Source organism: Lactuca serriola, chromosome 3 (assembly GCF_051521515.1).
Source record: "Lactuca serriola cultivar US96UC23 chromosome 3, Lser_US96UC23_V15, whole genome shotgun sequence".
NCBI lineage: Eukaryota > Viridiplantae > Streptophyta > Magnoliopsida > Asterales > Asteraceae > Lactuca > Lactuca serriola.
The window spans coordinates 297,038,234-297,050,137 of NC_136410.1; the positions used below are offsets into that span (position 1 = coordinate 297,038,234).

At 26.3% G+C, this 11,904-nt stretch overlaps 1 protein-coding gene across 1 annotated transcript in view; it reads left to right on the plus strand.

The window, feature by feature from the left end:
• The window catches only part of AGL6 (AGAMOUS-like 6), a 4,241-nt gene extending 1,607 nt beyond the window's left edge, over positions 1-2,634 (plus strand). The window contains exons 2-8 of the mRNA XM_079032361.1: positions 1,345-1,420; positions 1,517-1,578; positions 1,689-1,788; positions 1,882-1,923; positions 2,016-2,078; positions 2,185-2,321; positions 2,425-2,634. Coding sequence (XP_078888487.1) covers positions 1,345-1,420; positions 1,517-1,578; positions 1,689-1,788; positions 1,882-1,923; positions 2,016-2,078; positions 2,185-2,321; positions 2,425-2,512 — 568 coding nt within the window. The 3' untranslated portion in view covers positions 2,513-2,634. The remainder of the gene's footprint in view (positions 1-1,344; positions 1,421-1,516; positions 1,579-1,688; positions 1,789-1,881; positions 1,924-2,015; positions 2,079-2,184; positions 2,322-2,424) is intronic.
• The last annotated feature ends 9,270 nt before the right edge of the window (positions 2,635-11,904 follow it).

Genomic DNA, 11,904 nt, shown 5'->3' on the forward strand with positions numbered 1-11,904 from the left:
ATTTCGTGATAGTTATGCTATATTCTTCTAAAAATTGTCAAACGTTTTAAAACCGGATTATAAATATATTATCCAATTTTACCTTTGTAATCCGATGTACTTTATTCTATATAAATTTTATAATTCAACATGACGTTTCTTGAAGAAAAGGGGTGATGTTTTATTTACAAGTATAAAATTTACTTATCATGCATCAAAAATACATGTTAGGAAAAAAAAAACGGTCTAAAAAGTAATTCATCTAATTTACGAGTATTCAATTTCAAAAGTCGAATTATCAAAACCTGAAATTTTCAATATTTTTTTCTGCATTTATTGTCCATGCATATATGCTTACAAAAAATAATGGAGTCCTTTCGGAAACGATTTTTTTCACCTAGCTATGAACATGTAACAAACGAATTTATGGTAACATGTAGTTTTGCACACATTATATATATATATATATATATATATATATATATATATATATATATATATATATATATATATATATATATATATATATATATATATATATATATATATATTATGTGTGCAAAACTTCATGTTACCATAAAATCTAATAGAACTCCTAGAAGCAAATGATATGATTCTATCATTTTTGGTTAAAACGAAAGAATAATTCCTTTTCTGTTCACCCTTTAGCTGCATATGTATGATACATAAGCTAACATGATCCGCTTTTATTTTTCATTTTCGATGTACAAATATCACTCGGACTACTATATAATGTATGGGTTTTACCCAAAGGATATTGAGGATGAGATTTAAATTAAAGTTAATGGGCTTGAGTTCTTTTCGATTTCTAATTTTAGAAAGAAATTGTACTCTTTGTAGCCTGCGTCTTTCTTCACATATATACCCATGAATTGGTTTTTAACATTATGTCATCCAAATGTTAATAAAACAAAATCTTTAATTTTATGTCAACCTTGTTCATTTTATATGTTGGAATTAAATTAGTTATCTTTTCTAACTATGTACTAAATTATACTTACAACTTCCTAACGTTTTTTTTTTTATATTTCCTTTAATAATAGTCTCGCTAATGACCTATTTTTCCTTGAGATCTAGTATATCTTTATGAATTTTTTCCTATGTATTAAAACTAATATTCATTTTATTATCAATATTATAGAACAATGGAGTTGCTATTTTTTTTTTATTGAAACAAGGGTTTCTACTACACCTACTTTAATTACTAGTTAAGTCGAAAGACTTACACAAAAGGAATATTTGAATTATGTGATCATATTTTCATAAGTACACATTTTAAAATTACAAATGTCTATAATTAATTTATTCGAAACTAATAATTTTTTTATTTTTTTTTATTTTCAGTGTCATGAAAACCCTTGAACGCTATCAACGTTGTTGCTTTAATCCACAAGACAACAATAATGAACGTGATACACAGGTTTAATCTCAATCAAAACTAAAAATACAAATTTCTTTATATTCTTAATTAGTGTTCGTTTTTAGTTTAAATTTGATAGCTGTGATTTATATACAGAGTTGGTATCAAGAGGTCTCCAAGTTAAAAGCCAAGTTCGAATCCCTCCAACGCACCCAAAGGTTCCTTTATATATACATTTTTTTACCAAATATTTTTTAACAAGACTATATAAATATATAAATATATCATTTTTAAGTATTTTTCATTTTGTGAAACACTTTTTTTGAAGACATTTACTTGGGGAAGATCTTGGACCTCTTAGTGTCAAAGAACTACATAATCTTGAAAAACAACTTGAAGGAGCTCTTACACAAGCTAGACAAAGGAAGGTAAATTTAATTTGGATTCGTTTTTAAATAATTTAATTAAAAATATCATTTGTTTTTCGGAATTTAATCATGTACTTTTTTAAATTTATTCAGACACAGATCATGGTAGAACAAATGGAAGAACTTCGACGCAAGGTAAAATTCATTCGAATTTAATCATACAAAAATAAATTGTACGTTTTCATTGGGAATTTTATTAATAACAGAGTTTATTAAATTAATTTTAGGAACGAGAACTAGGAGACATGAACAAGCATCTAAAAATCAAGGTCTCACACGAGTTATCATCGGTATATATAAATATAACTCCATATATTAATACGATGCCGTTTATTAATTATTAGTTGCAAAATTTCATAAAACCCAAATAATTAAATAAAATGTTATATTTTTCAGTTTGACAATGAAGGACAAGGTTACAGGACACAACTTCAATGCCCATGGAACTCTCCTGGCAACAACACCACATTCCAAATGCATCCTTCTCAATCCAATGCCATGGAAATACAACAAGAACCCATCTTACAAATAGGGTATTTTAATTATAACACTCGATTTCTCTTGTTGTAATGTACAACCATATGATGCACGACATTTCTTTTTTAATTATATTAATGGCACAAAGCGTTGTTTCAGGACGTACAACCAGTTTGTGCATGGTGAGGGATCATCAGTTCAGAGGAACATGATTGGTGAGAGTAGTATCCATGGTTGGGTTCTTTGACCATGGCTTATGTAAGTTCTTCTTCATCATCATCATCGTCATCATCATCCATCTTATTTGTAATAATTTCAAAGACTTGATTGATTGTGTAGGATGTTTTTGTGGTTATTTGCAATGTTGTTGCTAACAATATTAACTATTACATATGAGTGTTATATTAAATATGTATTTTCGTATCTAAATCCTTAATATATATATATATATATATATATATATATATATATATATATATATATATATATATAATTACATGACACTAATATTAAGTCTACATAACCTCTTATCTAAAGTCATTGGCTTGAAAAAAGAAAATTCATACATGTCAAACTTGAATTTATCATTCGACTTCCTTCTTGAATTTATCGAGAAACTCCTTTTGATATGTATATACCATATCAATCTTCATTTCGTTAATGTTAAAAAGGTTTGTCAATCAAATAAATCTTCCACCCAAAGGTAATGCCATGAAGTAATAGAGATTTGATTTTTCCTTACGTTTTGTTCCTCAATATTTTACTTAGGCATTTTCACTTCCTAACTACTAATAATCCCACATAAAATTGTCAATCTAGCATAGACAACTCCATATACACAATCATATTGATCATGGTCAAAGTCCACTTATTATATAAAAAATCAATATAACTTGACCATTGTGATCCTTATTCTATCTAATTTTACTTATCTTTATCGAGCTTTTGAGAACGATTGTTAAGTGTGGAATATGAACACCTAAAAATATTTAAGAGTAATTAATACGGTGAATCAAATGATAATGTGTAGATAAAAAGACAGCTAAGATGTTACATGTAGCACAAGTAGTGTTGGAGTGAACCCTCAATCAAACTCCCTTTCAATGCTATAATTAAATAATTAAGGAGGTGCACCAACTAATAACGAAGCTTCCCTCTCTGTGAGAGAAAGGAATATGCTTCTACATACAACGAAATGTTTTAGTCTAACAATCTCTCATAATTATATAGCATTCCATGCTCCAATTATCTCTTGGTAATCCAATGTCTTGATTATGGTCACACCTTTCTTCCTTCATGTTTGGCCTTTTTGTATCTATCTTGTACCATGTCTCTCTCATCATCGTCAATACACTCTATAAACTAGTTAAAGTAAGTTGGTTTAACCTTACTCTTTGCATCTTTTCATATTATTCCTTGTCCTAAATTATGTAAAACTAGGTGAATATCTACATATTGTGTACAATATATATATATATATATATATATATATATATATATATATATATATATATATATATATATATATATATATATATATATATATAATAAAAAAATTATTTCGTTGTCATGAGTTATGAAATAATAATTTTCAATTATTAGTTTGATATAAAATATTTTAAATATACAACAAGATAAGAATATAAATCTACATCATATTAATTATGTTTATGGGGGATACGCATGAAAAAAAAATTAATCTAAAATTTTCATTTGTTATTATTTTTAATTATTATTAAAACTCATTAGTTTAGATATATCTTTTATATTCGTATCATCTTAGTAGTTTTTATCTGTAAGTTTATGTAAATAAAACTAAATATATGTTTTGAATTGTTACTATTAATTAATTTAAAAACGTATTTTGGTCATTATTTTTGGCATCCATCAATGATTATTATTTCAAATATAAACCATTGTTTAGGAAATAACTTAATGTAGTTTTTACTTTTTTGTTTTAACTATTTTTATCACTAATGCACTAAAGAAGTATCACTTTGGAAAAAAATTCTTTCTTGTAAGAGATAGTTTTGTGTTAACCTTTTAGTTATATTTTCATTTAGGTTTACATTTTACTTTATGTGTAAATTTATGTAACTATTCAAAAACTAGTCTTTCAATACTTTTTAAGTTTATTTGAAATTGATCAATAATTTTTAGGTAAATTTTTTGTTGAAAATTAAAGGGTTCGAACTAAATTTAAATTCAAAACAATTCACTGTATTTAAAATCAAATTAATTATAATTAGTTAGTTAGAAGTTCAAAAGTTATGTTGGTTTCTAGTCAATATGTTAATAAAAAGTCAGTAATATAAAGTATATTTTATGAGAAAATTCAAGAGTGAGCACTAACTTTAAAATTATAAATAAAAATAATGTAGTAAAATAAAATTATAATAGTAAATTAGTTGGAAATTAATGAGTTGTGTAAATTTCAAATCATTACGATGCAAGAATGAGATATATCCTGAAGCATATTAATATAGATGACCTTAATTACAAGATAGTATATAAGTACATATATAGATAATATAAGAATCTTATTGCTAGAGTTTAGAAGGGGAGAAAGAAAAGCAATTGATAGTGCCCCGAGTAAAGGATTGGAGGAATAACTGGATTTTAACGAGAAGCCCTATTGAATACTTATTTGGTGGTCTTCTCAAGCTTGTTTACTTACCATATAAATAACAAACCTATCCCATGATTAATTAATTTATTGACATTTTGCTAAATAGAACATTCTATTTAATTTAGGGTTATCACTGATTTTGGAAAACCAACTATTTAAAAGAGAAATATGCATAAAAATAGTTTATTGACAAAAAAGTCATCCTTTTTTTTTTTCAATTTAGTCACCATTACTTGTAATTTGACTTTATTTTTAGATTACCACAAATAATAATAACTTTCGATGGTTAAATTGTAAACAAAATATCAAAGGTGAAACAACCACTAGAATTAGTTTGATTTTGAATATGTGATAATAAATAAATATAATATTTAAGTATATTTCTTTTTAATAAAATATAAAAGTTAATTAAAATATAAAAATATATTGTTATTAAATGTGTTGTCAGTTTTTGATAATGGAGCTAAAACAAAATTTGATACGAAATACACCCACATACCAAATACTTGATTGAAAAATCTTCATGTATGTTAATGTGTATAAAAAACACGATTAAAAGGGAGATAATATGTAGATGAATTTTTTTTTGTCAGTTACATAAATATGCTTTTAGATAATTATAAAACCATTGTTGACATTATTTATCATTATGAAAATCCAAGAGAGAAAGAAGAACGCATGGTGTTTGTTTGGATTTTTAAAATCGCAGGCATATTGATATCATTGTGGTATATTGTAATCTATATTTTATAATTATGAATACATGTTGCTGAGTTGTCGCAAAAATAGAGTTTCTATGTCGTGTAGACATTCTTTAAATTAAGTGAAACACTTTTTAAAAAACAATTTATTGACTTAATGACTTTTCTCATATAAAAATTAATTTAGACATTTTTTTAAAATAAAAAACTCATATAAGTCAATAAGTCATTTTTCTAAAAGTCATTTTAGGTTCAAAATGAAATCTCGAACATTTTTTTAATCTTAAAATATATATGACTTAAAGTTAAAAATTATTATACATTGAAAATAAAATACCAAGATTTCGGCCTATTGACAGAAAACCACATTTGATATTTTGTTTACAAGTTAACTATCAAAACATGCTATTGTGTGCGGTAATCTGAAAATTGAGCCAAATTGCATGTAATACCCGATTCGAGTTGTTAAGATGCAAAAAAGTGATTTTTTTTGTCGATAGAGCCAAATTATAAAGACTTTTATGCATATTTCTGAATTTAAAATGTCTTAAAGTTCAACAAACTATATAGTTTAAGAAGGTAATCTATTTTGGTTTTCTGTTTTTTTACCTATTATACCAGGTGTATTAGGTTATTTATAATTTTACATTTTTGACCCATATGTTAAATTTTGCAACGGTTTTAGGCCAAAATTTTTTTTTTAACAAATTTGTCCCAAATTTAATTTTTCTTAATAAAAGGACTTTTTTCAACTTTTTAGATTTTTTTCCACATCATTTTTATATAACCCTTTTAACAACTAATTACAACGTTTTAAACATAGTTTTTTTTTATAGTGTTTATTTATTTATTTATTTATTTTTATAACTTTTTACAAAGTGTTTATATGTATGCAAATATCTTACTACGTCTTTTACAATTTTTTTCGGGGAAAATGACTCTTGAGGGTAATTAACTTTTACGTTTGTACTCATTTGGTCCTTTTTCTTTTTTTGTATTCAATATACCATCGAACTTGTTGTTGGTGTTTACCATAGCCCTTTTGACTGGCTTTTGACCTGTGATAGCCGGTCAAAGGGTTATGGTGAACACAAACAACAAGTTCGATGGTATATTGAGTACAAAAAAAGGAAAGGGACCAAATGAGAACAAACGCAACAGTAGGTTACCCTCCTGATTCATTTTCTATTTACTCATTTACAGCAAATCCCACGTCATCTCCTACTGAAATTAATGACTATGAGATTCATTATTGATTCTCTTCAAAACATAACTCACAAAAGGATATTATTCATGCATGTACAACTTTGTAATGCACTTGAATATTTATTAGGGGAATCTTGACTAAGCAGACGCATTTCATGACTACATTTACATTTGTAATCAAATGATTTATCGTATCATGGATTCTAGACAAGTCTACAAACGAGTGGAATCACAAGTGTTGTGATTTTTGAGTTTACTTAGCTTGAAGATCGAACTCATGGGATAAGATATAACATCAATATGTACAATATCATGCTGCTTTTGTAGACACATCACCATAATATTGTACATATTGATGTTGTATCTTATCATATGAGTTCGATCTTAAAGCTAAGTAAACTCAAAAATCACAGCACTTGTGAATCCACTCATTTGTAGACTTGTCTAGAATCCATGATACAATAAATCATTTGATTGGAAATGTAAATGTAGTCATGAAATGCGCCTGCTTAGTCAAGATTCCCCTAATAAATATTCAAGTGCATTACAAAGTTGTACATGTATGAATAATGTCATTTCGAAGGTTATGTTTTGAAGATAAGCAAGAATGAATCTCATAAAGTCATTAATATCAGTAGGAGATGATGTGGGATTTGTTGTAAATGAGTAAAGGGAAAATGAATCAGGAGGGTAACCAAATGTTGCGTTTGTTCTCATTTGGTCCCTTTCCTTTTTTTTTGTACTCAATATACCATCGAACTTGTTATTTGTGTTCACCATAACCCTTTGACCGGCTATCACAGGTCAAAAGTTGGTCAAAAGGGCTATGGTAAACACCAACAACAATTTCGATGGTATGTTGAATACAAAAAAAAAAGGGACCAAATGAGTACAAACGCAAAAGTTAATTACCCTCAAGAGTCATTTTCCCATTTTTTTTCATAACATTTTTACAATGGTTTTAAATGTAGCATTGTTGCCGCGCCGATATCTTACTACATTTGATAATCCATAATAGGAATGGCAACAGGCGGGTTCGGGGCGGGGCATGGTTAATTTCCCAAACACGTCCTGATATCTTTCGGGTATCTTATCGGGGCGCCCCGTTGGTTTCGGGTTTTCCCGTCGGGTTTCGGGTTTCATATCGGGTTTACAACAATTCATAACGAAATCTTTTTTATGTTTTAGGATACTCCGATGTCTTATAAAAAATACGTGTTCTAGCCTCCCTTTTAAATTAAAAATATGATGAATCACTTTAATAAAATTAACTCGACGTTATATTAAAAATTATTTGATTTAATTTTAGGGTAATACGTCAAAACATAAAAAAAGATCATTCACACCAGATTGTTAATAAATAAAAAATTGTCTACAATATATATTTTATCTTTGAATGCTTGGAATTAACACGTACGCACGCGCATACACACACACACACACACACACACACACACACATATATATATATATATATATATATATATATATATATATATATATATATATATATATATATATATATATTAACAAACTATATAGTTTAAGAAGACAATCTACTTTGTTTTTCTGTTTTTTACCTACTATGTCAGGTGTATTTTATATATAATTTTACATTTTTGACCCATATGTTAAAATTTGCAACAGTTTGAGTCCAAACTTTTTTTTTAACAAATTTGTCCCAAATTTAATTTTTCTTAATAAAAGGACTTTTTTCAACTTTTTAGATCTTTTTCCACATCATTTTTATATAACCCTTTTAACAACTATTTACAACGTTTTAAACGTAGTTTTTTTTATATGTATGCAAATATCTTACTATGTCTTTTACAATTTTTTTCATAACATTTTTACAATGGTTTTAAATGTAGCATTGTTGCCGCGCCGATATCTTACTACATTTGATAATCCATAATAGGAATGGAAACGGGCGGGTTCGGGGTGGGGCATAGTTAATTTCCCAAACACGTTCCGATATCTTTCGGGTATCTTATCGGGGCGCCCCGTTGCTTTCGGGTTTTCCCATCGGGTTTCGGGTTTCATGTCGGGTTTACAACATTTCATAACGAAAATTTTTTTCTGTTTTAGGATACTCCGATGTCTTATAAAAAATACATGTTCTAGCCTCCGTTTTAAATTAAAAATATGATGAATCACTTTAATAAAATTAATTCGACGTTACATTAAAAATTATTTGATTTAATTTTAGTGTAATACGTCAAAACATAAAAAAAGATCATTCACACCAGATTGTTAATAAATAAAAAATTGTCTACAGTAAATATTTTATCTTTGAATGCTTGCAATTAACACACACACACACACACACACATATATATATATAATCGGGACAGGTCAGGTTGGGGCGAGAATAACCCACTCCCTGCTTCGAACCCGATAAAAAACCCGATAACGACCCGTTACCCGACCCGAAATAATCGGGTTTCGAGTTGCCCCGTCGGGTTCTGATTTTTTTGTAAACCCTAATTCATAAGGAAAATTTAAATTAAAATCTCCGTAAAAACAAAACGTAAAAACAAAAAATAAAAAACAGAGAAAAAAAAACTCCATTTAAAAAATATCATAAACTATGTAAAAGAGTTCGTAAAAGAAATCATAACAAAACATTGTAAAAGTGTTTTAAAAATGTTTATAAAAATGTTGTCAAAAAAAATTATACAAACGTTTTAAAAGGTTATACAAAAAGTTTAAAAAAATGTTGTAAATTTATTAAAAGGTTCAAAAAAATTGTATAAAAATTAATTTTTAAATAAAATTAAATTAGGGGTGAATTGTAAAAAAATAGTTCGGACAAAATTTTGAAACTTTGCTAAAAGTATAAAGTTAGGAATGGCGTGCTATATAGTTAGTAAAGAAAAAACAAAAAACAAAATATGTTATCTCTTTATATAATTTTTAAACATTTTGAATAGTATTTATTTATGTATTCAGTCTTTTACCAATAAATAAAAAATCATTATTATTTTATTATTTATTTAAGTTCGTAAAATTATTTATAAGGTTAATTATATTTTCGTCTTATTCATGTTTAGGCAGCTTTTTTTATACATTTGGCAATTTAATTTTTTAATGTGTTTACATATTACCATTGTTACCTGTTATAGCAGGTGAAAATAGTAATAGCAGAAAATATTAACAAGTTAAATTGTCAAATATATATCATAAGAGAAAGTTGTTTCAATGTGAAAAATTTCTTTTACAATTTTCTTAAGACTTTTTATAATTTCTTATAATCTTTTTATGATATTTTTTTCATATATGTTTTTCTAATACAATGTTATAAACTTTGCTTATATTTTTTTTAACTTTTCTTTTATATTTTTATATAATTTTAATACAAATGTTTTTAAACAAAATATTTTATAAATGTTTAATTTTAAAATTTTCTTACAAGTGTTTTTCTTTTTTTTTTTCTTTTTTTTTTCTTTTACATTTTTATATAAAGAATTTATAACTTTCATATAGTTATTTCTAAACTTTCTTTTATAATATTTTTAAAGTGTTTCATAGATTTTGTATGACAATTTAATATTTTTTTTATAACAAGTTAAAATATTTTCGTTAAATACTAGTTTAAAATGTTTTATAGACTTTTTTTTAGTTTTTTATTTGTTATGTAATATTTTCTTTTTATTTTTTTAAAAGATCGTCCATACTTTTTGTTACATACTTAATTTATTTAATTTTTTTGTTAAATACTATTTACTTTAAAAATATTGTATATGCTTAAAAACAAAAGAAAAAAATATATATAAGAGGCTATATAAAATATTTTACAAAACAAAAACATATTTATTAATTAAAAAGTAAAGTTTAGAATTGATAAATATTTAAGAAATTATGGAAATTTTAAAAATAACATTTGAAAAAAATATTAGAGACAAATATGATAAATAAAATCGCTATTAAAAGAGGAGGAGGGGGGGGGGGGGGGGGTTTTGGGAATTTTTTTGTTTGATTTACATTTAGAAAACATTTTTTTATATACATTTAACCATTTAACTTGTTAATATCTTTATATATTATCATTATCACCTGTTATAGTCAGTGACAATGACAACCATTTAACACATATAACAAGATAAATAGTCAAATAAGTACAAAAATAAAAAATAAAAATTACCTAAATATAAACAAAATAGAAAAAATAATTACCTATTAAGTCATGTTCCTTATTAATTTATACACTATATTGATTTGTTTCTTTCTTTGTGACCCTATATGTTCACGTCAAATCAGCATGATACTTTCAAGAGTTTTGGCTTAATTGAGTATCAAAGGTTTACAAATGTTACCATCTAGCCTTGTAATTAAACGATTAAACTCTTATTTCTTTTCCATTTCCCGGTAATAATATTTTACTCTAATTTTGTCGGTTTCTACGAAATATTTTTTATTTAATTGACAATCTAAGTTACATAACGTCCCAATTTAACTATCTAAATTCAAATCAGGATATATAAGTTATGAAAAGAAAAAGAATTTTATAACTTTTTACAATACTTTAAAACATTACTATACTTATTTATAAAGTTGTTATAAACTTGTTTTACAACATTCATACAACTCTTTTTAAAACTCTTTTACAACATCTTTTACTACACTTTCTAAGTTAATTATAGGGAAAATGACTATTGAGGGTATTTAACTTTTGCGTTTGTACTCATTTGGTCTCTTTCTCTCTCTCTCTCTCTCTCTCTCTCTCTCTCTCTCTCTCTCTCTCTCTCTCTTTTTTTGTATTCAATATACCATCAAACTTGTTGTTTGCGTTCATCATAACCCTTTTGACTAGCTTTTGACATGTGATAGCCGGTCAAAGGGTTATGATGAATACAAAGAACAAGTTCGATGATATATTGAGTACAAAAAAAAGGAAAGGGACCAAATGAGAACGAACTCAACAGTTGGTTACCCTTTGGAGTCATTTTCCCCGAAAAGTTAAATGAAATTAAAGTTGCAAAATTATCAAAAATTGCAACCTTCTTTGGCTATTATGTATATGAAGAGCGTTTCAAAGGGGTCACCTTGTTAAAACATGGTCTATGTTATGCTTACTGTGGTTAGCTGTCAACACCTCTCTGC